General features: G+C 35.9%; 1 protein-coding gene across 1 annotated transcript in view; it reads left to right on the top strand.

Annotated features, from left to right (window-relative positions):
* Positions 1–27419, top strand: part of LOC111155833 (E3 SUMO-protein ligase RanBP2-like) — an 83847-nt gene that overhangs the window by 34755 nt on the left and 21673 nt on the right. The window contains 16 exon segments of the mRNA XM_022516249.1: positions 4638–4868; positions 5199–5344; positions 7156–7348; positions 9500–9587; positions 11569–11778; positions 12913–13094; positions 13179–13354; positions 13543–13666; positions 14576–14737; positions 14998–15135; positions 15224–15370; positions 16214–16393; positions 16476–16559; positions 20681–20816; positions 24303–24397; positions 25324–27419. The exon segment at positions 25324–27419 is cut by the window's right edge and continues 7 nt beyond it. Coding sequence (XP_022371957.1) covers positions 4638–4868; positions 5199–5344; positions 7156–7348; positions 9500–9587; positions 11569–11778; positions 12913–13094; positions 13179–13354; positions 13543–13666; positions 14576–14737; positions 14998–15135; positions 15224–15370; positions 16214–16393; positions 16476–16559; positions 20681–20816; positions 24303–24397; positions 25324–27419 — 4388 coding nt within the window.

Below are 27419 nucleotides of genomic sequence, written 5' to 3'. Positions count from 1 at the left end.
CCTCATATCAGGGAGAGGAGATGCAACATGGGGGGTTAAGGGGGTAGGAGAAGAGTAAATGAAACAACATGGGATTGGGAGGGAGACAAACCATAAGTGACTCTCAATCTCACAAAACAAACTGAGGGTTGATGGGGGGTGGGGGGTTGGAAGAGGGGGTGGGCTTATGGACATTGGGGAGGGTATGTGCTATGGTGATTGCTGTGAAGTGTGTAAACCTGGCGATTCACAGACCTGTACCCCTGGGGATAAAAATACATGTTTATAAAAAAAAATTAAAAAAGAAATAAAGCGAAACAAAATAAACATAGAAAAAAAATTATGAGGAGAAAAAAATAAAAGAATTATGAGGAGAAAATATATTTAGAGTACTGTATTTGTTGAAAAAAATCCACATGTAAACAGAACTGTACATTTCAAACCTATGTTGTTCAAGAGTCAGCTGTATATTGTTTTTAATGGCTTCCCCACCCTTATTATATATATTTTGTATATGTATATGTATATAGGCTTATACATATACATGTTAGAATTTATTTCATTTTACTTTATTTTAGATTTTATTTGAGATAGAGTGAGCATGAATGGGGGGTGAGTGGCAGAGGGAGAGAGACAAGCAGATTCCTGCTAAGTGCAGATCCTGACTTAGGGTTTGATCTCAGGACCCTGAGACCACGACCTGCGCTGAAGTCAAATATTTAACTGACTGAGCCATCCAAGCACCCCAGTAGAATTTATTTTGAAATAATTATATTTTTCACAAGAAGTTGGAAATATTGTACAGAGAGGTTCTGTGTATCTGTCACCTAGCTTTCCCCAGCAGCTACTTGTTATGTAACTATAGTACAGTATCAAAATCAGGAATTTGACATTGATGTAATGTGTATGTAATTTTTCATTTTATCACGTATAGTTTGGTGTAACCACCACTGCAATTAAAGTATAAAGCTGTTTCATCATCGCAGACATCTCCCTCATGCTACCTCTTTTATAATCCTACCCACCCCCTTTTTCCCATCATTCCTTCTTTTTTTTTTTTTTCCGAATATTTTATTTATTTATTGGACAGAAAGAGATCACAAGTAGGCAGAGAGGCAGGCAGAGAGAGAGGGGGGGCTTCCCCATGTGGAGAGCCCGATGCGGGGCTCAATCCCAGGACCCTGGGATCATGACCTGAGCCGAAGGCAGAGGCTTAACCCACTGAGCCACCCAGGAGCCCCTCTTCCCATTATTGTTAATCTCTAGCAACTATTAATTTGTTCTCCATATTTATAATTTTATAATTTCAATATGTTATATAAGTGGAATCATGCAGTATGTGGCTTTTTGAGGTTAGCCTTTTTTCATTCAGCATAATGCCCCTGAGATCAGTCCAAGTTGGGTGTATCAGTAGTTTGTTCCTTTTATTGCTGAGTAGTAGTTTGTGTATGGATGTATTCCGCAGTTTAACTATTTACTTTTTTTTTTTTAAGATTTTATTTATTTATTTATTTGACAGAGATTACAAGTAGGCAGAGAGGCAGTCATAGAGAGGAAGAAGCAGGCTCCCTGCTGAGCAGAGAGCCCGATGTGGGGCTCGATCCCAGGACCCTGGGATCATGACCTGAGCCGAAGGCAGAGGCTTTAACCCACTGAGCCACCCAGGTGCCCCTTAACTATTTACTTTTGATGGATATTTTGGTTGTTCCCAGTTTTTTTCCATTATAAATCTCATATGAACAAATGTTCACAAATTTTAAAATCTGAAATATTTTTAAAAACCCTAGAGATAAATACCAGTTACATCAAGTTTTCTTGTTTCTGTAATTAAGCAGCTGGGTTTTAGATATTAATCTAAAATGTCAAGTTTAAGTGTGTAGGTTTCTTTACCTTTGTGTTAGCCTCAAACATAATTTCCTTATTGGCCTTGACAGTCCAATTTATTTGATGACAGTGATGTTAAGGAACATATATATTGATAGGAGTTTATTTTTCTTGTATTGTAAAATAGCTGCTTCTGAAGGATGTTGATTTTCTTTAGTAACTTTATTATTTATTTATTTTTAAAGATTTCATTTATTTTTTTGAGAGAGAGAGCATGAGCAGAGGTGGAGTCTCAGAGGGTGGGGAGTAGCCAACTCCCTAATCAGTAGGGAGCCGGATGCCGGGCTGGATCCTGGGACTCAAGGATCATGACCTGAGCTGAAGGGAGAGCTTAACTGACTGAGACACCCAGGTGCCCCTCTTAGTAACTTTAAAGACACTGGTGTTGGGGCACCTGGGTGGCTCGGCAGGTTAAGCCTCTGCCTTTGGCTCTGGTCATGATTTCAGGGTCCTGGGATTGAGCCCCACATTGGGCTCTGTTCAGCAGGGAGCCTGCTTCCCCCCACCTCTGCCTGTCTCTCTGCCTACTTGTGATCTCTCTCTCTCTCTCTCTCTCTCATTCAAATAAATAAAATCTTTAAAAAAAATGTTTAAGAAAAAAAAAAGACAATGATGTCTAGGGGTGCCTAGCTGGATCATTTGGAGCCTGCAACTCTTGATTCTTGGGGTTGTGAGTTTGAGCCCCATTTTAGGTGTAGAGATTACTTACGTAAAAACTTAAAATACACTGTTGTCTAAAGCCAAACCTTCCTTATATTAGATCTTCCCCCATTTTTTGAAATTGAAATGCATGAGACTTATAACTGTTTGGCAGAGTAATTCTATTTCTCCTAAAATTTAAGGCTTATTTAAGGTAAATATTTTTTTGGTATTTGTTTTAATGAATGAAATTAGTGAAAGGGCTTTTTCTCTTGCATATAAGACTTTTTGAAAAGCACCCATGAAGGTGTTGATCTTTTACTTACAAAATTTTTTAAAAAGATTTATTTATTTATTTTAGAGAAAGCGTGAGTGCATGAGTGGGGTAAGGGCAGAGGAAGAGGAAGAGGGAGAGACTCTCCAGCAGGCCCTTTGCTGAGCACGGAGCCTGTCATGGACTTTGATCTCACAACTCTTGAGATCTTGATCTGATCTAAAACCAAGAGTCAGATGCTCAACCAACTGAGCCCCCCAGGCACCCCACAAATTTTTAAACTTACACATAAGTGAAGTCTAGGGTTTTTTTTGGAGATCTAGAAAGGCCAAGTGTAAGTTTATGGAACTGATGTGTAAGAAGGAGAGAGATTGGTGAAGGGAGAGGGCAATGAAACAGCACAATGGGGAGCTTGGTCTTTGCTATGTGGAGGGAACAGTGAAAAGGTGAGTACAGTTGGTAAGATAAAGGAATGATGGCTTCAGTTTTCTCAGTGAAGGGTGAATTGTAGTCATATGTTGAAAGTGTTGGTTGAAGGAAAGTGTGGGAAATGTGAAGAAAGTTGAGGAGTATGAAGTAACCTTTTCAGGAATGGAGAATTTGAATCTATTAGAGGTCACATATGATTTTGTTCTAGGCATTACCAGTTTGGAGACTTGAGATTATGAAAGTTAGTCAGTTAGACTGGTTGCGATCTCCCTAGATTCCCAAATGCCCCACCCCCTATTGCTCAACAGTTAATGTATAGATAGGCACAGAGAAAGCAGTTGGTAGGGTTTTTCTAAGGAAAGGTAGAGGGAATTAATTAAGGTGATCTGTAAGCAAGCAGTAATTATGGATATTAAGAATTAGGACATTTTAGCTTGACAGTGAAGGAAAATACGTGTTTTATGGAAAATTAAAACCTGGTGATACCAGTGTATTGACAGAAGCTTTCCTTCCATGTGGTAGAGGCAAGGATACGTGGCTGCGAGGGCACATGTACCCACAGTGAGGTGAAAGAATAAGAGAGGTATAGTGATATAAATGGTATGACCAAAATACAGATTTTGAAGACCCAACTCAGTGCTAAATGGATGGCTGACACTGGAGTATAGAGCAAAGCCATGAAGATATGGTAATTAACGAACTGAGTAGCCAGGCTATTTTTCTATCTATTCCAGTTGTATTAGTTAGTGAGGACTGTTAGGAATGGAGTATTTCCAGTTGCTCATGAGGAGGAGTGAATGGAAGAGCTGGATAGCATGTCCTTTGGAAGACAGGATTATAAGCAGGTGTGTGTGGGGGGAGATGATTTGGAGGTGAGCAATTTACTAAACCCACTTCCTCTACTTGTATATAGGCTAGCAGAGAAAAGGCCACCATGGCAGGGAAGTAATGGGGGTTATCTTGAGATAATACTCCATTTAGTAAAGGCTAGATGGTGAAGACTCTGAGAAGATAGCAAAATAGGAGAAGCTTTACAGTGGGAGCAGAGGAGGTAGGGGATTGAGTCAGATTTAGGGAGGTGCAGAACAGTTTGGAGATAAGAACTGTGGTTATGAGGGTTGACTGGGGAGGCTAGGCTTGGGGTGGTGGCTGGGGTGTACAGGGATGTGGGGCAATAGTCCTTGCAGTCTGTGAGGTGTATATGGGCAGCTGTTGCTACTATGTCATCTCAGATGTTTCTCTCCACATAAATTTCTTGAGGTTTAGTTTCTGGGCTAGGAGCTGCTCTCTCCCATGAGATTTGGGTTATATAGGATGGTACTTCTGGTGATAATTTACTAAAGCTAGGCATGGTGGAATTGTGCTCATAGGAACCATGATGTGCTTAAACTTGGACTGGTCTTTCTCTAAATTAATGATGCTCTTTCAATAGGAGCAGCTTTTAGATTGCAGAGGTGAAGATGGATGGAATAAACTTTTTGACTTGATTCAGTCAGAACTTTATGCAAGACCTGATGATGTCTATGTGAACATCCGACTAGTAGAACTGTATCGCTCAAATAAAAGATTGAAGGATGCTGTGGGCCACTGCCATGAGGCAGAGAAAAACATAGCTCTGCGTTCAAGTTTAGAATGGAATTCATGTGTTGTACAGACCCTTAAGGTAGGTAAAAACATTTGGGTCTCTACACTTCTATGCAGACAGTTAATATATATCACTTTGTATTTAAGCAGTGCTCTCTAAAACTTAAATTTCTTTCATTTGCGTATAGCAGCTGTGAAATGAACCTTTTACTAGGATGTTTTCAACTTTATGATGGGTAGATTAGAGAGATAAATAGAATTAAGGTATGTATTTTTGGTGTTTTCATAGGCTGATGAAAAATTAATCTAGTTTTACAAGTATAGGGATAGGCAAAGGAGTTTATAGGCATAAAACTAATTTGGTAGTGCTTGGTAAAGTTTATAATTGAGTGTTTTTTCTACAAAATAGGAATATCTGGAATCTTTACAGTGTTTGGAGTCTGATAAAAGTAACTGGCAAACTACTAATAAAGATTTACTTCTGGCCTATGCTAACCTTATGCATCTTACGCTCTCCACTAGAGATGTGCAAGAAAGTAGAGAATTATTGGAAAGGTATGTTGACTTAAGGAAAGTACTTCAGTGTCAATCATAGATTTTCTTTTTGTAGTGATTCAGTTCATCAGTGTAAACATCTTTACTGCATTGCTATTTCTGTAACATACCCAGGGGTAATAGTTAATACAATAAACCACTTGGAATCTTATTTCTTTTGTGGGGATATTATAATTGGTTTTGTATGACTTTGATTTTTAGAAAACCGTGTTATCGTTCAGACTTGATTAAATTATTATACTTACATATCCAATTTTGGCATGCTTAATAAAGAGTCAGTCCTGAAAATGTTCTAACTGCTGTTTCATATTTTCTTTCAAAAATGATATAATCTTGTGTGAAAATCAAAATAGACTTCCTTCCATCTGTCAGATGTTATAGTAGAAGCAGTTAGCATCACTAGTATTTCAGAGAACTCTTGCTGTTTTAGCTTAGAAACAAGATAACTAAAATATAATGTATGATTTTTCTGTTTTCCTACATTTTGATTTTGATCAAATGTGATTTAATAAAGTGGAGATATGGAAGACCATATCTCCACTATGGAAGACCATATCTCCACTTTATTAAAATAAATTTCATTCATTCAAATAAAAACATCACTCGGATTTGTATAACAGTGTTAGTTTAGAGCAGGGGTTGACTAGCTCTTGTAGGCCAAATATGGCTCATTGCCCGATTTTGTAAATACACTTTCATTGGAACACAGCTGTGCCTCTTGTTATGTATTATCTTTAGCAGCTCATACACTATGATGGTGGAGTTGAGTAGCTATCACAGATTGTATGCCTGCATAGCCAGATTAGTATGTGGCCCTATAGAAATAGTTTGTCAGTCCCTGGTTTGGACTGTCCATTTGTTTGAAAAGTAATTCTTGTTCTCCATCTGATGTTAGGGGATAGGATCGTTTTCTTGAAGAATTTTTTTAAGTGTCCTACGATGGTAAGGTAAGGGTAGTATCTAGAAGAATTTTAACTTTCAGATTATTTTAGAATATATTTAGGATATTTTCTTTTGTATAACTTACATATGCAAACATTTTTGGTTACCTGAGCAAGTGAGGGTGGAAAAGGCAATTTCTTAGGAGTACTATAAAAGTAATTTAAACTTCATGGCTACCCTGAAGGGGTCTTGAGAAACTCTAGGAGTTCCTGGAACCCACCTCCTATAAGCCTACTTAGAAATCATGCTTCCCATTTTTATTAAATGTTGCTTTTCTTAAAAAATGAAGATTCTTGAGTTCCATTTGGATTTAGAAGCATTAATTAGTACATTTACAAATAACAGGAATACAATTTAGGCCTGTAGTTATCTATATAGTAAGGAGAGCAGTTATGTTATTGATAACCTTAATATCTTATCAGTTATTTACTTATAATTTGAAAATGACTTGTCTAATTGGAGAAATTCCAACTTCGAATTAAATAATGAAATCATGTGATCAAGAAGAAACTGGAAAATATTTTAGTTTTCCAGTTTTATTGTGGTCAGTTATGAAGAATTCACCATAGTCCGTAATCTTGTCATTTGATGTGTGATTTGTGATTGTGATTGTGATTTTTTTTGTGATTTTTTATGATTGTGAAGAGCCTGAAATAACTGGAATAAGACCTTCTAGAGGTTAAGCTTGAAGTATAAGAAGTATGTGGAATAAAAATAAACACTAGTTGATTCATAATTTATGAAGTAGAGAATAAGGATTATTAGTTTGAATGTGGAAGATGAAGTTTGGAGTAAATTCCTTTGTTTTAATTAACTCATTATTTGCAATGCAATAGGTTTAATACCTGTTTAATAATTCAATATTGCAGTTTTGATAGTGCTCTTCAGTCTGTGGAATCTTATGTGGGTGGAAATGATGAACTCTCAACTACCTTCTTAGAAGTAAAAGGACATTTCTACATGCATGCTGGTTCTCTGCTTCTGAAGATGGGTCAGCATAGTGAAGTGCAATGGCGAGCTCTCTCTGAGCTGGCTACATTGTGCTATCTCATAGCATTTCAGGTAAGCTTTTTCTGGTTTTGGGTGCTGTTGGCATTTCACTGAGATTGTTGTATTTTGCATGAAGGTGTGTCCAGATATATATTAAAAATATGAATAAATCTGTAGAATTGAAGTCAAAATGAAATAGTTAACTTGGTAGCTGAAAAATAACAAGATTTCTACAGTATTGGTGAGGTGAAATAGATAATGTTGATGCATTGTTGGTGGCAGTCTGTATTGCTATGACTTAGTAACTGGAAGACCGCTTTGAAGACTTTGATCTTTTTTACTCTGCTATTTCTGGAAATCTGTAATAAGATGATCTCAAATATGGGTAAAATTTGATTCAAAAACATGGACATGCATAACTTGGACAGAAACCTAGTTAGTAAATTTTGTGAGATGGTTACGTAAGCTGTGATAGAAGAATGTGTTTACCATAATCATTTATTTTTTTATTTTTTTTTAAGATTTTTAAAAATTTATTTGACAGAGATCACAAGTAGGCAGAGAGGCAGGCAGAGAGAGGAGGAAGCAGGCTCCCTGCTGAGAAGAGAGCCTGATGCAGGGCTTAATCCCAGGACCCTGGGATCATGACCTGAGCTGAAGGCAGAGGCCTAACCCACTGAGCCACCCAGGTGCCCCTACCATAAGCATTTTATCATATTAATTGAAAGATGTATGTATGTTAATATGTATATAACATTAATAACATATATAATAGTATATTTATCTTTGAAAACATAATTCTATTCTTTATACATAGAACATGACCTGAAGGAAATATGCCAAAATGTGAACCATTATTTTGAGATGATGAGATGCTTGGCTATTATCCCTTCCCGGTCCATTTTTGTATTTTTTTTTTTGTTTTCTTTAAACAGCTTGCTTTAATTCTGAAATGAGAAGAAATAAAAGTCTGCCAGTACCCTGGCTTATAAAAATTATTGGTAGTTTTAGAGAACTGTCTTTTGATTGAGGGAAAGAGAAAAGGATTCACTGTAGAATTACTTTTAGGGAAGGCTCCTCCTTCTAGTTCATATGATACTGAATTTTTTAAAAACCCTTGACATTCAGCTCACAATGTTAAGTGTTCTTATTTGCTCAGCAGAAGCATTTAGGTTCATGAAGAATATATGTATTAGTGAAAATTAGGAAAGTTAATGAAGTTTGCTAATTTATGTAGGTACTAAAAGGTTACTATTAATATTTTAAAGAATCTTCAAGTAGGTGACAGTTATTTTTAATGGAAACTGGAATCTTAAATTTTTTAAATATATATGATTTTTAAAGTTAATACAGTCAACTGTTTTAAACTTTGACCCCTTTTAATAGTAAAAACTTAATTTCCTTCCTAAACCATTCACTCATACCTTTTCTATAAGATAATGACTGTTACCAGTGTTTTTACTATTTAGAAGTTTTTCTGCATATGCAAGCATAAAACACACCCTTTCTTTACTTTAAAAAAAAACTCTTTTGCCTCAGTAGAGATATGCTTTATCTGCCATTTAATATCATTTCAGCACATAAACATCTACCTCACTCTCTCTCACCTAACCACACATTTCCATTGAATGGTTAAATAATGGAAACCTCCTCAATGCTTGAGTTTTATATTATCATGTTTTTGTAATTATCAAATGGTTATAAGCTTACAGGGGAAGCATGGACTGGCACAGAGGTCCTAAAAAAAACCACATTAGGCCAGCTTCTCTAATGGTAGAATTTTCAGACTCTTGATCAAGGGAATGCTGTGGTATTAGTCTATTTGCATTTCAGCTAGGCATTAAAACAAAGTCTGTCTTGAAACCATTTAATTCTGATGAGGAAGAATCGAGTCCTTTTGCACTCTTGGCTGTCCCACTTTATCTGAGGGGTATCCTGCATTAACCATACTCTTTGAAAATGTGCTGTCTACAGTGTGGCATTTGAAGGTGCTTTTACAGTAAGAAGTAATTTCTCAGAAGTTAGTTTTTGTAGGCATCTTTTATATATTATCTAAATTCCTCGATTCCCAGTTTTTTCCACTTGGAATAGCGCAGCTCCAGCTAGGTTTAACCATTGGCTAACTGTTCATCATCAAAAAAGCACAACGTAATAGAAAGGGACATCTTACTATTAGATATATGGGTATCACTAAATTAAGACCTTTGATTCTAAAATTATCAGGTTCCAAGACCAAAGATTAAGTTAATAAAAGGAGAAGTTGGACAAAATCTGGTGGAAATGATGGCCTCTGATCGTCTAAGCCAATCAGGTAATAGTAATGTTTAATTTTATTTTAAAAAGAAAAAGGAAAATTTCTCTTTTAGAGCATTTATGATAATCTGTCTGTTTAGGAGATAATTTGTCATAATCACTTATTTCTCTTTACCATATTGGGTGAGGGCAAGAGATAAAGATAGAATTAGAAGAAATTTCTCCTTCAGAAGGTAACAAATGTTTGATACTTTTTGCTCCTGGATGGAGAGAAACTCTTTAACCCCTCCTTTATCTGGCTGCTAGAGCCTCCTTCTGAATATTTTAAAGCACTTCCTGAACTAAGACTAATTAACTGATTTGCCAGCCATTTAGCATTGGTAATTTATAAGATACTGCTATGGGGGATATAAAGGTGAAGAAGTCATGGATCCCTTAAGAAACTGATGACAAGTAAAGAAGATGGAAGATATATACTTAATTACTGTTAGGCTTTTGGAGTTTGTAAATTTATTCCTGGTTTTGATTATTTGAGATGGATCCTAAAGGTCTATTCCATATTATCTAGTTTTGCTAAAGCAGACACTTCTCTCAGGATGTTTGTGTAGCTAGCGAATCAAGCAGTGAACTGAAGAAACATAATGCTTTATGTAAGAAGCAGTTTTAATATAAAATTAAATGAACTTCGTATTGATCAAGTAGTATTAAAGTTAGTCTAAGCTTTGTCTATGGTTAGGTTACTGGTCAAAGCATATATTGCTCCTCTATCCCACAGCTCGGTTTTTTGTAGGAGGTGGACTTCCAGTCCTTGAAGAAATGACTGCATTTTTTTTTTTTAATATCTATCATCTATCTTTGCAAGACTGACATAGATGTTTTTGCAGTGTCAGTTAGTAAAATGAGCTGTGTTTTAATGTCTTTGATCTGGATGTTCCCAAACTTGTCTGTAAATTTTCGGAGAGCTAAGTCTGATCTGACTGACAAGCAGAATTATTCCAAAGAGTGGTGTTTTTGTTCTGTTGTTGTTGTTGTTTTTTTATCTTAAACAGCTTACTTGAGATGAAATTCACATTGTATATAATTCATATAAATGTACAACTCTTTTAGTGTGTTCATGTAATTGTGCAACCATCAGTGCAATCTATTTTAGAACATTTTCATCACCTCTTAATGAAACCTCATAACCATTAGCAGTCATTCCTCATTTTCCCCCAAACCCTCTAGTCATAGGCCACCACTAATATTCTATCTCTTTAGATTTCTTTATTCTGGACATTTTATATAAATTGAATTACACGACACGTGCATAGTGGTTTTCGAGGTTCCGCCATGTTCTAACATATACTAAAACTTCATCCAAGAGAGTGTTTTAAAAATAGATTCCTCACCCCTCACCTGTGGAATCAATCTCTAGGAAGTGCAGCCTGGAAATAATTACCTTTTTTTTTTTTTTTTTAAGATTTTATTTATTTATTTGACAGACAGAGATCACAAGTAGGCAGAGAGGCAGGCAGAGAGAGGGGGAAGCATGCTGCCTGCAGAGAGCCTGATGTGGGGCTCGATCCCAGGACCCTGGGATCATGACCCAAGCTGAAGGCAGAGGTTTTAACCCACTGAGCCACCCAGGTGCCCCTGGAAATAATTACTCTTTAAAAGCTTTTTCAAGGATGATTCTTAGCAGCTAGGTTTGAAAATCAGTGTATCAGATCAGAGAATTTGAGCTTGGCTGTACTCTCCTACGGCCACTTAAATGATACACTTTCCATCTAAAATGTAAATACTTTAAGTACTTTTGGCATTTTTCAGACATACTCTAGTCTCCTTTTCACTCTAGCAGGTAGATAAAGATAACTGTTAAACCTGTAATCTGTGTTCATTTTTTGCATAAGCACCCTTTTTGTTCAGTTGTAGTTGCTGGGTTGGAGGGTTAGCTCTGAGATAATCATGTTTTTTTTCCGTGGGGTATATTAATGAAACTGTTGAGAGATGTGAGTAAAAATAATCTGTTTTTTAAATAATGGAAATAATTTGTTTTTCAGGACATATGCTGCTAAACTTAAGTCGTGACAAGCAAGATTTTTTAAAAGAGGTTGTAGAATCCTTTGCCAATAGAAGTGGGCAGTCTGCGTTGTATGATGCTCTGTTTTCTAGTCAGTCACCTAAGGATAGCTCTTTTCTTGGTAATGATGATATTGGAAACATTGATGTACGAGCGCCAGAGCCTGATGATTTGGCTAGATATGATGTTGGTAAGTTGTGTCTTCTAAAGTAAACATTTTGTATCTCAGTCCTTTTATTTTAGGAGAATAAAAGCAAAAGGAGAAATAATCTCATAATCTTACTACCCAGAAATAATGACTTAATATTTCCCTGTATTCCTTGAGGTATTTTTGGGTGGGGGGGTAGGATGGTGTGAGGGGTTGGTAGTGGTAGTGATGGAATGTTATTCTTCTAAATAGTTTTTCATACTGTACATGTGATTGTCTTCTATCGTGAATTCTTAACCTGTTTATCTGTTTCTGTAAATAACTACTTTATTGGCAATATAATTTGTTATATGAATTAGCCATAATATGCTTGTCACTTTTTGCTGTTTGAGTTCTAAGATGTTTTCAGTTTTTTCACTGTGAAAAATACAGTGAAATTTCAGATTTTTCCATAGAGTTTTCTAAAACCAGAATTATTGGAGTAAAGTTGATGAGCATCTTTAAGTCTCTTGCAAATTGCCATGTTGCCAGAAAGGTTGTACCTCTTTACGCTTCTAAAAGCCCATAACTTTTTTGGTATTAAGTTTCTTGTGGAAAAAAAGATCTCTTTACTACCCCAAGGGATTAATGTTGTGGAATCCCATTGTTTTAATGACTCTACTGAAAATCCGTTGTTTCAGGATTTCATACTGTGTGGCTTCTGTCACTACTGTGTTCTGTTGAGTTCTAGTGAGTACCTTTTTTCCTTAGATGGACTTGAAGGAGCTTTTTTTTTTTTTTTTTTAAAGATTTTATTTATTTATTTGACAGACAGAGATCACAAGTAGGCAGAGAGACAGGCAGAGAGAGAGGAGGAAGCAGGCTCCCTGCTGAGCAGAGAGCCTGATGCGGGGCTCGATCTCAGGACCCTGAGATCATGACCTGAGCCGAAGGCAGAGGCTTAACCCTCTGAGCCACCCAGGCACCCAAAAGGAGCTTGTTTTTTAAAATTCCTAAATATGAAGTGTGACTGCCTTTAGTAGGAACATGAGACTTTGGTTAGCATAGAATTTGACCCAGCTTTGATACAGAAAAGCAGTTATAAAATTAAGATGCATTTATTGTGAGTAATTGGCAAAACTGATGGCACAAGCAAGATTGCCAAAACCTCAAGCCAATTTTTGCTCTTTATTTCAGGTGCCATTCGAGCACATAATGGTAGTCTTCAGCACCTTACCTGGCTTGGCTTACAATGGAATTCGTTGTCTGCCTTACCTGCAGTTCGGAAATGGCTAAAGCAGCTGTTTCATCATTTGCCCCAGGAGACCTCAAGACTTGAAACAAATGCACCCGAATCAATATGTATTTTAGATCTTGAAGTAAGCGAAGACTTTAACAAATTAAATTTTTGAATTTTGTTTAATTTTTTTCTAACCTAAATTGATTTTCTTTAAACAAAACAGGTATTTCTACTTGGAGTAATATATACCAGCCACTTACAATTAAAGGAGAAATGTAGTTCTCACTGTAGCTTCTATCAGCCACTATGCTTGCCACTTCCTGTTTGTAAACAGCTTTGTACAGAAAGACAAAAATCTTGGTGGGATGCAGTTTGTAATCTAATTCACAGAAAAACAATGTAAGTAGTAAAATAAAAACATTTCTTTAATATACAGCCTAAGTTTTTAACTTAAAAACCTATTTAAAAACTTAATGCCTAGGTATCTAATTCTCACGTGAAGATTGAGTTTAATTTTCATGTGATTAACACACATGTAAGTTTTGAACTGTGTGTTTATAAATCAGTTTTATTAAACTTTTTTTTAGACCTGGAACCACAGCAAAATTGAGACTTCTAGTTCAGCATGACATAAACACACTAAGGGGCCAGGAAAAGCATGGCCTTCAGCCTGCCCTGCTCGTGCATTGGGCAAAATGCCTCCAGAAAACGGTGAGTTCACTGAAGTGTAAGAATTTTTAAGAACATTATCTGGTTTTTAAAAATCAGACTTTTTTTTTTTTTTTTTAAAGATTTTATTTATTTGCCAGAGAGAGAGAGAGAGAGAGAGAGAGCAAGCGAGTACACACAAGTAGGCAGAGGCAGCGAGAGAAGCAGGTTCCCTGCCAAGCAAGGAGCCCAATGTGGGACTCAATCCCAGGACCCTGGGATCATGACCTGAGCCGAAGGCAGCGGCTTAACCCACTGAGCCACCCAGGCATCCCTAAAAATCAGACTTTTCACTGAGTCTTAAATTCAGTTCAAAGAAATAGTATCAGCTTATTCACATTATGCCAGGTGAAATGTATTTTTTTAAATCTTGCCACAAAATGGTTAATATTCAATATATAAACACTTAGAATAGTGCCTGACACAGTAAACATGACATAAATATTAGCTGTTATTATTACTTAATAATTAAGTTATGATAATTATTATCCAGCCTCAAAATTTTTTTTTTACCTGTTGGTAACAGAAGGCCTTATAGGTTAAGGGTGTTACAGATCTTTATAAATATTTGAGGTCTGTTCTTTGGCAAGGTTAGGTGTGGATGTTTATTAACTCTGTGACCAAACTGTGACACTCTAACAAGTTTGGGCTATGTAAAATGGCAACTTTTAAAAAACAGATGGGGTTGCCTCATTAGGTAGTATCATTGAAAGTGTTTAAAGGTTGGGTCTAGAATGATCACTGGTATTATGGTAGTTGTTTATTCCAACATTTGGAAAGTGAGTTCTGTGACTTTTGAGATTCTGTTTTGCCTTGATTTGAAATTTTAATCAGTTGTTCAGACCATTTATAAAGGAATTTTTAGATTCTATTATTTATGTTCCTTAGGTTGTGTGCTTCTTTCTATTTTAGGGCAGCGGTCTTAATTCTTTTTATGATCAACGGGAATACATAGGCAGAAGTGTTCATTATTGGAAAAAAGTTTTGCCAATGTTGAAGACAATCAAAAAGAAAAGCAGTATTCCTGAACCTACGGACCCTCTGTTTAAACATTTTCATAGTGCAGACATTCAGGTAATGGAGGATCCCTTTGTGAATGAACTGGAGATACGGATTTCCAGTTTATAAATAAAGAAATAGGGGTATAAACTGCTTAAATCAATTGCTGGCTCTTTGATCCTTGTCTTGTTCTCAAAATCCACTAGCTGTCACAAACATGGCAGAAAAGAAGGCTGAGCTGTTAATTAGGTCCTGTAAAATCTTTGGGAAATCACTTGGGTTTGATATTCTGGGGAGAGAGGCAGCTGAACTAAAAAATTACTAAATGTGTTTAGGCATCCGAAGTTGGTGAATACGAGGAAGAAGCACACATAACATTTGCTATATTGGATGTAGTTAATGGAAATATAGAAGATGCTATGACTGCTTTTGAATCTATAAAAAATGTTGTTTCTTACTGGAATCTTGCACTGGTAAGTAGATGTTGGTATGTGAATTAATAGTTTTTTTTTTGTTTGTTTTAAAAACCTAATTGTTTTCATGAAAGCATTCTTTGTGTAGATTTTTCACAGAAAAGCAGAAGACATTGAAAATGATGCCCTTTCTCCTGAAGAACAAGAAGAGTGCAAAAATTGCCTGAGAAAGGCCAGGGACTACCTAATAAAGATTTTAGATGACAGTGATTCCAATCTTTCAGTGGCCAAGAAGGTAAGCTGCAGGCTCTTTGTACTTTCTTACTATTGCTGAATGGATGGTAAGTAGTTTTACTTTGGTTTTATATTTTGATAATTTCAAAAGTAGTAATATTTATTTTTAGTGCACAGAAATGGTGTGTAAATATTAGCATTGCTTTTGTGTCTTAGGTTTGATATTTCTTAAACTTGGGTATCTAACTTTTTGTTCTATAAAAATACTTGATAGGGAATTTAAAAAGGTTTCTAATTTTTGTTATCTTGGCAGTGTAATGAAAGCAGATATTGCAGCCTAAAGACAATTAATTTGGCAGTTAAACATTTCACTGAAATTGAAAGTAGTTGCTGACACCTTCAGAGCATTTCTTCTCATCTTTTCCATTTGCTGTGGATTATCTTTTTTCTGTCAGCAGTTTGAGACTGTCGTGTTGGTATTAAATTCATTTGTGTTCAACCTTCCAAGTATTTTGTTAATTCATGCTGCTGCTCTTACGTTAAGATTGATATTGTCTGTCTTATCTCTTACATAAGATTGATACTGATACTGTCTTTCTAGCGTCTGTGTTTCTCTCTCCACTCAAAATTAATAAAAATCAGTAGCTTATTTTGTTCATGTGGAAAAACTTCCCAAGTTAACATTCCTCTACCATTATTATGGTTAACAGAAGAGATAGACTTTAGAGTCAGAAGACTTTAGATTACACAATGGTTTCATGTGTGTTCCTATGTTAAGTATAAAGTGCTTATTACACAAAAGTGAACATAAAAGCAAATTAGTAAGATAAAGTTTTTGTATTTCAGAGTTGCTAGTTTATTTTTGCAAACTAAAGCCTTTGATTCGGTGCCCTTTTTTTTTTAGTTGCCTGTGCCAGTGGAGTCTGTAAAAGAGATGCTTAACTCGGTCATGCAGGAACTTGATGACTATAGTGAAGGAGGTCCTTTTTATAAAAATGGTTCTTTGCGAAATGCAGATTCAGAAATAAAACATTCTACACCATCTCCCAGCATATATTCTCTATCACCAAGTAAAAGTTACAAGGTAAGTAGAAAGAAATGAATCACTTCATTGCAGAATGTTTCTGTTCTAAATGTTTTAAATACTTTCTTGTTATTTTTTTTAGTATTCTCCCAAAACACCACCTCGATGGGCAGAAGATCAAAATTGTTTATTGAAAATTATCTGCCAACAAGTAGAGGCCATTAAGGTGAATCACTTAATATCTCTAAACTGTGCTTCTCTTAGGCCAAGATTTCTTCCTTGACCACTCCCTCACTCCCTTGTAAAACTGTCCAAAATGTCCCTTTGCTGTGCTACTAGAGTCATACTATTTTGTATAATTTACCTTGACACTTAACCATATTATTTTTCTCATTTTTTAATTTTAGTTTTTTAAACTTTATTTTAATTCCAGTGTAGTTAACATAGCGTTAATATTAGTTTCAGGTTACAGTATAGTCACAGTATAGTGACTCAGCAGTTCTGTATGTTGCTTGGTGCTTATGTAGATAAATGTATTCTTTTTAATTTTTTTTCCAGTTTTTTAATTTAAATTCAATTAAGTTAACATATATTATTAGTTTTAGGGGTAGAATTTAGTGATTTATCAGTTGCATATAACACCCAGTGCTCATCCTATATCAAGTGCCCTCCTTAATGTCCATTACTCAGTTATCCCTTCCCTCGACCCATCTCCCCTCCAGCAACCCTCAGTTTGTTCCCTGTAGTTAAGAATCTCTTAGTTTGCCTCCCTCTCTGTTTTTATCTTATTTTTTCCTTTCTTTCTCCTGTGTTCATCTGTTTTGTTTCTTAAATTCCACCTATGAGTGAAATCATATGGTATTTGTCTTTGACTGACTTATTTCGTTAGCATAATACCCTCTGGTTCCATCCATATCATTGTACATGGCAAGATTTCATTCTTTTTGATGGCTGAGTAATATTTCATTTTATATATATATATATATATATATATACACACACACACACACACACACACACACATACATACATACATACATACATACATACATACATACACACACACCACATCTTCTTTATCCATTCATCTCTTGATGGACATGGGCTCTTTCCATAGTTTGACTATTGTGGACATTGTTGCTATAAACATTGGGGTACATGTGTTCCTTTGAATCATTATGTTTGTATCCTTTGGATAAATATCTAGTAGTGCGGTTGCTGGGTTGTAGAGTAGATCTATTTTTAACTTTTTGAGGAACCTCCATACTGTTTTCCAGAGTGGCTGGCTATACCAGTTTGCATTCCCATCAAGATAAATGTATTCCTAATCCCCATCACCTATTTCATCCATTCCTTCACCCACTACCCCTCTGATAGCATCTCTCTGTTCTCTATAGTTGAGTCTGGTTTTTTTGGTTTGTTTCTTTCTCCCACCCTTACTTTGTTTTTTTAAATTCCACATACAAGTGAAGTCATGTGGTATTTATCTTTCTCTGGCTTATTTCGCTTAGCATTATATTCTCTAGATCCATCCCCATTGTTGCACACAGTGGGATTTCATTCTTTCTGTGACTGAATAATACTCCATTGTATATTTATATACCACATCTTTTTTAATCCATTCATCTGTCATTGGACACTTGTGTTGCTTCCATATCTTGGATGTTGTAAATAGTGCTGCAATAAACATAGGGGTGCATATATCTCTTCGAATTAGTGTTTCCAGATTCTTTGGGTAAATACCCAGTAGTGTGTGGGTAAATACCCAGTAGTGTGATTACTGGTAGTTCTGTTTTTAATTTTTTGAGCAACCTCCAAACTGTGTTCTACAGTGGCTGCACCAGTTTGCATTTGCACCAATAGTGTGCGAAGATTCTTTTTTCTCCACATCCTTGCCAACACTTAATTGTTTATGTTTTTGATTTCAGCCATTCTGACAGGTGTGAGGTGATATATAATTGTGGTTTTGAATTGCATTTCTGTGATGTTAAGCATCTTTTCATGTGTCCTTAGGCCTTAACCATATTTTTGAAATTACTTGTTTCTGCTTCCTCCACCAGGTGTGAATCCTTCAAAGGGAAAGACTCTTTAATCCAAAACATAGCAGCATTCCTGACATAGAGGTGGTTCCCAAGTGACTGAATTGAACTAGTGAAATAAACTAATTATACGTTGGTCTAGGAGTTCATTTCTCAGACTGATTGGTGTTGTGTGTCGTATTTTATAGCTAGATGTTGATATGTAGTCTGAGTTTCCTATCTTTTTGGTACCTTTATAAGAATTTGACTTAATCATGATTGTAAGGAAATGGTTATGTCTTCATGATTTTATAAAATAGCTGTATGAAAGTCATCTTAACTCTTAGGCTTAAAGGAGCTTTATTTACTTCTTTGGAATTGTGAGTACATGTAGGTTGTTTCAAGCTTGTTGGGCAAGAACTAAAGCACTCATACTTTTGAAGTTATTTTGAAGGATATTGTGATGTGTGTGCAGTTATTACAGTGTTATCAGCAATGTGTAAGAAGTGCTGTTTGGAGGGGAACAAAATTTTGAATTTGTGCAAAGATTTTGTTTGTTTATTTTATGTAATCGTGGCCTATTATGATATTACATACCATCTTGACTTACCTTTATAGGTTTAGGCACCTAGCGTTGTATTCTGTGGAAGTATAGTGGAACATTATGTTCCTGAAAAGCTGAGGTTTAATACTAACTCTGCTACTAATTAATGCTCTTGAGCCAGGGGATTCTTTTCTTTTTGCTTGGCTTCTCATCTGAAATGTGGGAATTATTGAAACCAGTTCTCAGCACATTTTCTAGTTGTTTGAATTTTAAAATTATGATTATAGCATTAATTGCATGTTCAAAACTGTAGTGACTATGAAATTTTTCCAGGTGATTCCATCAGTTTCTTACTTTTTTTTTGGATTTGTAGCTTCTGGGCTAAATACAGTAGATGGATGAATGGGGAAAATCCATTTAATTTGAAAATTCAAGGTATCTTTGACCTCCATATTTATGGCTTTTAGGAAATATCTATTTGGAAGCACTGTTAGAAGAAGAAAGTAGGACATGCTGTGTCTGTGACCTCACTTACAGCTGGTTGGATACCTAGACCAACATACAGATTTTTGATACTATTTTTAAAAATGACTACTAATTGATACCACTGTAGTTTCTTTGGAAAAAGAAATAGTTTCTTGATAAGTGCATATTTTGTAAGGGGCATTTTATAGTTTCTGTGGGTGGGGAGGGTGTTGTCATTTAGTTGTCTGTAAAACAAATAGAGATCTGGTAATTAGCCACATAGTTACCATTAGAAAGCAGTATGTCTTCTGTACATGTAGGCAGCAGAGTGGTATTAAGAAAACATATTTGGGGTAAAATCTGGTTTGAATTCCAGCTGTGCTATTTCCTACATCTTTTATTTTTCTCAAGATGTGAGTTAATATTGCTTATTTGTGTAAGGATTAAGAATTTAAGTAAAATACCTGGACTCTATTATTATATACATAATATTTTCTGAGCAGATACCAGTTATTTTCCCTTTCCTAGTGGATCATTAGAGCATCAGCCTTGAAAGATTTGTAGTGTTTTGTTAGATCATTTGTGTGTAGGTCGAAAGCTAGTATTGGGAGGTAGTTTAGAACATTGAGTAGCCTAGATAGACTGGAAGGGAAAGCAGTGTGGAAAGGAGGTTCTGGAAGGGTGTTTGGAGCAATACTTCTGAGGACCAAAAATATCAGAGAAGTTTAATTTGTAGGTACTTGTGTTTTTGAACAGGGAAGTGTCTTTTCTAGAGCTCAACTTTAGGGGCACCTGGGTGGCTTAGTTGGTTAAACGTCTGCTCTTGGCTCAGGTCAGAATCCTAGTGCCCTAGGATCGAGGCCCCCATTGAGCTTCCTGCTCAGTGAGGCGTCTGCTTCTCCCTCTTCCTCTGCCCCTCTTCCTACTTGTGCTGTCTCTTGCTCCCCCGCCCTCTCAGATAAGTAAATAAATAAATAAAATCTTAAAAAAACAAAACCCTCAACTTTGGAAAGATTAATTTAGGCACGTGTGGAATGGAAATGGAGATAAAGCCATCTAGGAGGTTATCAGTTTAGGTGATAGCTAACTCTAATCTAGAATGAATTAGGTAATATGGTACTAAAGAATGAAAGAATGGTAGGAAATAAGTTTTAACTAAGGATCATTTACTTAAATGAGCGCCTGATACACAGATCTACTGGAAATATTGAATCTCTAAAAACACAACAAGTATTTAAAGTATTTAAATTTAAAATATTTGCTCTATCACTATTTCTGAGATGATACAATTGCTTACAGTTGTTTTCTTTCTTCCAACAGAAAGAAATGCAGGAGTTGAAACTACGTAGTAGTAACTCAGGGTCCCCTCATCGTTGGCCTCCAGAGAATTATGGACCAGATTCAGTGCCTGATGGATATCAGGGATCACAGACTTTTCATGGGGCTCCACTAACAGGTTCGCAACTGGATAATTCCAGATTTTAGTAAAGTCACTGTACTTCTTCCTCTTTTACACAGATAACTTGTGAACTCACCTTGTCTATATACATTTGTTTATATACATGTTTATACATGTCTGCTTATATGTTTCTTAAGCCATGTTTGGTATTACTGAAATTTTATAACTCTAAGCAGAAACAAAACAAGCTTTATCTGATCCTTTAATACATCTGTCAGAGAAGCTGAGACTATTCCTGACTTTGGAAAATATTACGTGTTATTATTTTGCATTAAGAGATGGCTAAGTAAAACCTCAGGATTTATTTTGGTGATATACTTAGAGGACATTCATCGGAAATCTTGTTTATTTTGAAATACCATGGTCATACAAAGAAGGAATTAGGTGGAGCTGGGTCATACTGAAATTTGAAGTTGTGCTTTCTAGTACATAGTGATCTCTTGAGCCAGTTTGTGTGTTTGAAATGTGGAGCTAAAACTTGCCTCACATTATTGTGAACATTTGTGTATGTGTAGGTGTATATTAGAGTGTATAGTAAACAATGCACCAAGGGTGTCCTGTGGGTTTTCTGTGTGCAGAAATGATTTGTGCATATAATTCCCTTTAATCATGGTAACCCAGAATGGTAGATACCATTATTATTATTATTATTATTATTATTTATTTTTTTTAAAGATTTTGTTTGTTTATTTGAGAGAGAGAGAGTGCATGAGCAGGGGGTGAGGGGGCAGAGGGAGAGGGAGGAGCAGACTCCCTGCTAATCAGGGAGCCTGAACACAGGGCCCAGTCCCAGGACCCTGGGATCCTGATCTGAGCTGAAGGCAATGGTTAACTGACTTTACCGCTAAGGCACCCCATGAATTCTGTTTTTATAGATGAGGAAGTGGGTTTAGAAAGGTAATGTAATTTATCCATTATTGTACAGCTAATTACTGGTAGAGTTGGGGTTCAAACTTCAGTGGTCTTAACTGGAAAGCCCCTTGCCAGTATGATATATGATATGATGATAAAAGCAGATTTGTTGTTTGACATGAGATAGATTCCTGAAATGGTAGTAGTGTGCTTTTTTTCTAATTGGTTTTAATCCAGGGAAGATTTAGAATAGTATGTTCTAGTTTAGATGAGCACATTATGTGGTGGTTCATAGGGCCGTACTGAAGGCAGCCTCACTATCCTGTTTTGACAGTGTCTTCATTATAATGTAGGCAAAATAATAGGAAATCCTGTAAAGTCAAACTTACTAAATGTCATAAGTGATAGATAAATTTATGAGATATGTCAGGAGTACACTTAAAAACCCTGTGCACTATATAGAGTCTGGCATAGAGAAGTCAGTAAACTGGCTAGCCTTTTCTAGGGCTTTTTGAGTGCTGTGTGGAATTGATCGTTTGGCACCTTTTGAGTCACAATTTCCATTTCTTCTGTGTATAGACATAAAAGGTCTTCTGGTTGTTAAACATAACATTCACATTGTCTCATTTTATTCTTGCAATTACCCTATGAAATATATAGAAGCAGCACATCCTCATTTTACAACTGAGAAATAGGGAGACCCCTAGTAGCTAATTGACAAGGTCGCAAAGCAGCTTTGTGGCCCTGAAAAGTGGAGAGCTCAAGTCTGTTTTGCATTCCTATGCTCACAGATTTTGTTTTTTCTTAATGAAAGTAAAAATATACCAAAATGTTTCTTGTCTTTTTAAAATAAGATGATTGAAAACAATGATTCTTAAGTTTATAGGAAATAATCAGAAGTAATAGCAATGTAAACTAAAAACTATACCACTTAGAGTGCTATTAATTAACATTTTGGAGCATTTCCTTCTGATCCTTTCTCTTTGTATATGTAAAGAATTTTTAGTGAGATTTTTATCATTATGTTGTATGTAGATGAGTAGTCTGTTTTTTAAATATTAGAATTCTGAGCATTTTCTTAAATATTTTTTGAAAATACTTTTAATGAATACAGGTTTTCCCATCATGTAGAAGAACTGCAAATTTTATTCCCTTATTATTTCCAGTTTGCTGTTATAAATAATGCTGTGGACACATTCTTAGGATTGTTAGGGTATTTAAAAAATTCTTTTGTGTTGGTTAATTGCTTTCAGGAAAAGCTATGCCAGTTTACACTTTTTTACCACCATTGTCTGATAGTGCCCATCTCATTGCATTCTTGCTTACTGTTAGCAATTTATTGGTTTTGAAAAACCTTCACCAATTTTTAAAAATAAACGTGGTATCAGTTTTTATTTTTTATACGGGGCATGTTCAACAGTTTATAATCTTTTTATATTTTCTGAGTTATCTGTTTATTTGGTACTTTTTTCCTAATAAGATTATTTTTAGTAGGTTTATAAAAACTTTTTTTCCCCCCTCCATTGTTAAGAGTCACTAGTCACTGATAAAGTCACTAATTAAATTTTCAGACTTTATGATTCTTGGCTCATATCCATCAGCTTGTTCTGTGTTCTGTTCCTTTTTTCTCCCCAGAATGTTTAAAATAACCATCTTTACCAGGCAGTTCCGTTAGTTTTCCAAACTCAAACTTGGGCTTCTTTAGCAATTTTTACTTTTGTAGTCACTGTGAAGAGAACATAAATAGACTAGTCTTTTCTAGGTCTTTTTCAGGGCTTTCTAGAATTAATTGTTTAGCGCCTCTTGGGTCACAGCTTCCATTTCTTCCATGTCACGGGCATAAATGGTCTTTTAAGTTGTTTTGTTTTCTGATAAAATTTTAATAAAACAAACTAAGCAGTAATTGTTGGTAGCTTTGCCATGAACATGAGTGTCTTCCAGTTGTTGGTTTCCTGGTGAAACTCATACAAAACTGATTGAATAAATAGTTTGGACATCAACATGAGTATCAGTCATGGTGTGCTTTTTTTTTTTTTTTTTTTTTTTTTTTGGTAAGCCAAGGAACACGTTTTGTGTTACCTGTGAGGTTCTTTGCATGAATTTATCAGGTGATTTTTGACTGGAACATTTTCAGCTTGAGTTTATAAAATGCAACCTTTTCTTTCTGCAGATTTTTAAGGCTTACTTTAAAAAATGGCCCTGAAGCCAATCAGATGCATTTTGGTTCCTTAAATCCTTCCTGTGACTAGTGTATTCCCAGTATTTCTGATGTTGACAATAGACTGTGCTTTCATATCATACCAATCTTTCTTAGAAAATGGACCAAACACTTTCTTCTTGGCTCCTTTTTTGATGCTTGTTGTGAGGCGCTTGTTCTTGTTGACCACTGTGGTGCTGCTCTCTTATTCCTCATGTGTCATATTTAGGGGTTTTCCTAGTTTGTCATTTGATAATCTTCTTTATGGTATATTTTGATGTATAGAAATTTAAAAAAAATCTATAGTTAAATCTTTCTTTGATTTCTATTGTTTTGTAATTTATAGTTCTTGCCTAGATAGTCTTAACTATAGTATAGACTTTTTTTAACTGTTTTCTTTCTTTTCTTTTTTTTTCTTTTTTTTTTTTTTTTAGTTGCAACTACTGGCCCTTCAGTATATTATAGTCAGTCACCAGCATATAATTCCCAGTATCTTCTCAGACCAGCAGCTAATGTTACTCCCACAAAGGTAACAAAGGAATAATTTATACATTTATAAATATCTCCTTTTTAATTGTTCAGGCTTCCTTCAAAGAAATTCAAGAAGTAGTTCAGCATTAAAACTTATATGTCCCATAAGATATAGCTATTTTAAATTTCTTTCCAGATACAGAAGTTATGCTTCTTACTCATCTTATTTTTATGTTACAATAAGTGTGAACATTTAGAATATTTCCCAAAAGTGGGGGGGATGGTGATGGTGATGGGTCCTTTATCATTTTGTTTTGGTGGAAACAGGACTAGAATGGCCTTGCTGAACCACTATGTGGTAAGTACTTCAGGCCTGAAGTGACTATGTAGGTGTCTATTAACAACCAGTATTACAACTGTAGTTGAGTTATGAAGCTTTGAAGACAGATGGCTTGGGTGAATTTAGACCCTGGCTCTTCTGCTCATTGTGACCTTGGGCAAGTTTCTTAATCTCTCTATGCATTAGTTGCCTCATATGTAAAATGAGGATAATAATCCCTTAATTCATAGGGTTTTTGAGGATATTAAAATGAGATATTATGTAAAGTGCTAAGAACAGTGCCCAGTTGGCACATTAGTAAATGCTCGATAAATGTTAGTCTCCATCATCATCATCATTATTGTTAACATCATTTAACACATTATTTAGGAATAAAGAAGAAATTTATTCTATGCATTTATTGTAGAATTGGATTTTTAAGATTCTGTTATTAGTTAAAGCAATTTCCATTATATGCCAAGAAAGGAGTGTAACTGTAAGTATCTTTGTAAGTAATGTCTTCTTTTAATGCTGTGGTATATACTTTAATGATATCTTTACCTTATAATGCTCATGTTTGTGGTTTGTGAGAATTGGTTTGTATCTAGTTATCTGTAGTTTTGTAGACAACTTAACAAAAATCTTTAACTCTTTTTTTCTTTTAGGGTCCGGTTTATGGCATGAATAGGCTTCCACCTCAACAACATATATATGCCTATTCCCAACAGATGCACACACCACCAGTCCAAAGCTCATCTGCTTGTATGTTCTCTCAAGAGATGTATGGTCCTCCATTGCGTTTTGAGTCTCCTGCAACAGGAATTCTATCACCCAGGGGTGATGATTACTTTAATTACAATGTTCAACAGACAAGCACAAATCCACCTTTGCCAGAGCCAGGTTATTTCACAAAACCCCCAGTTGCAGCTCATGCTTCAAGACCTGCAGAATCTAAGGTTATTGAATTTGGAAAATCTAATTTTGTTCAGCCTGTGCCAGGTGAAGGAATAAGACCATCTTTGACAGCACCTGCACATACAACACAGCCAACTCCTTTTAAATTTAACTCAAATTTCAAGTCAAATGATGGTGACTTTACCTTTTCTTCACCGCAGGTTGTAACACAACCCCCTTCTGCAGCTTACAATAATAACGAAAGCCTTTTAGGTCTCTTAACTTCAGATAAACCTTTGCAAGGAGATGGCTACAGTGGACCAAAAGCTAGTCAAACCATTGGACCTCGAAATACGTTCAGTTTTGGAAGCAAAAATGTGCCTGGAATTTCATTTACTGAAAACATGGGTCCAAATCAGCAAAAGAATTCTGGTTTTCGTCGAAGTGATGACATGTTTACTTTCCATGGTCCAGGGAAATCAGTATTTGGAACACCTGCACCGGAGCTGGCCAACAAGAGTCATGAAACAGATGGAGGGAGTGCCCATGGTGATGATGATGATGATGGCCCTCACTTTGAACCTGTGGTACCTCTTCCTGATAAGATTGAAGTAAAAACTGGTGAGGAAGATGAAGAAGAGTTCTTTTGCAATCGTGCAAAATTGTTTCGTTTTGATGCAGAATCCAAAGAATGGAAGGAACGTGGAATTGGTAATGTAAAAATCCTCAGGCATAAAACATCTGGTAAAATTCGCCTTCTCATGAGACGAGAGCAAGTATTGAAAATCTGTGCAAATCATTACATCAGTCCGGATATGAAACTGACACCAAACGCTGGCTCCGACAGATCTTTTGTATGGCATGCTCTTGATTACGCTGATGAGTTGCCCAAACCAGAACAGCTGGCTATTAGATTCAAAACTCCCGAAGAGGCAGCACTTTTTAAGTGCAAGTTTGAAGAGGCCCAGAACATTTTAAAAGCCTTAGGAGCAAATGTAGCCACAACAACAAATCAGGCTATGAGAATTGTAAAAGAACCCACAAGTCATGATAACAAAGATATTTGCAAATCTGATGCTGGAAACATGAATTTTGAATTTCAGATTGCAAAGAAAGAAGAGTCGTGGTGGCATTGTAGCAGCTGCTCATTAAAGAATGCTGCAACTGCTAAGAAGTGTGTATCATGCCAGAATCTAAACCCAAACAAGAAAGAACTCCTTGGCCCACCATTAGTTGAAACTGTGTCTGCTCTTACAGCTGGCCTAGAAAATACACCAGATAGATTTGCATCAACGACTCCAAAGAAAGAAGGTCACTGGGATTGTAGTATTTGCTTAGTGAGAAACGAACCTACTGTATCTAGGTGCATTGCATGCCAGAATGCGAAGGCTGCTAACAAGAGTGGATCTTCATTTGTTCAGCAGGCTTCATTTAAATTTGGCCAGGGAGATCATCCTAAGTCTGTTAACAGTGATTTCAGATCTGTTTTTTCTACAAAGGAAGGACAGTGGGATTGCAGTGTATGCCTCATACAAAATGATGGAAGTTCTACAAAGTGTGCTGCCTGTCAGAATCCAAGAAAACAGAATTTACCTACTTCTTCTGTTTCAACTCCTGCTTCCTTTAAGTTTGGTACTTCAGAAATAAGTAAAACCCCAAAGAGTGGATTTGAGGACATGTTTGCTAAGAAGGAAGGAGAGTGGGATTGCAGTTGCTGCTCATTACGAAATGAAGCAAGTGCTACAGTATGTGTTGCTTGTCGGAATCCAGGTAAATTGAGTCTATCCACCTCTGTTGTTCCAGCACCTGCCTCTTTTAAGTTTAGTACTTCAGAGACAAGCAAAGCTCCAAAGAGTGGATTTGAAGA

Source organism: Enhydra lutris, unplaced genomic scaffold (assembly GCF_002288905.1).
Source record: "Enhydra lutris kenyoni isolate GAN:26980312 unplaced genomic scaffold, ASM228890v2 scaffoldscaffold44, whole genome shotgun sequence".
NCBI classification, from domain to species: Eukaryota; Metazoa; Chordata; class Mammalia; order Carnivora; family Mustelidae; genus Enhydra; species Enhydra lutris.
The sequence above is the reverse complement of the archived record's forward strand: the minus strand, read 5'-3'. Positions and strand labels throughout refer to the sequence as shown.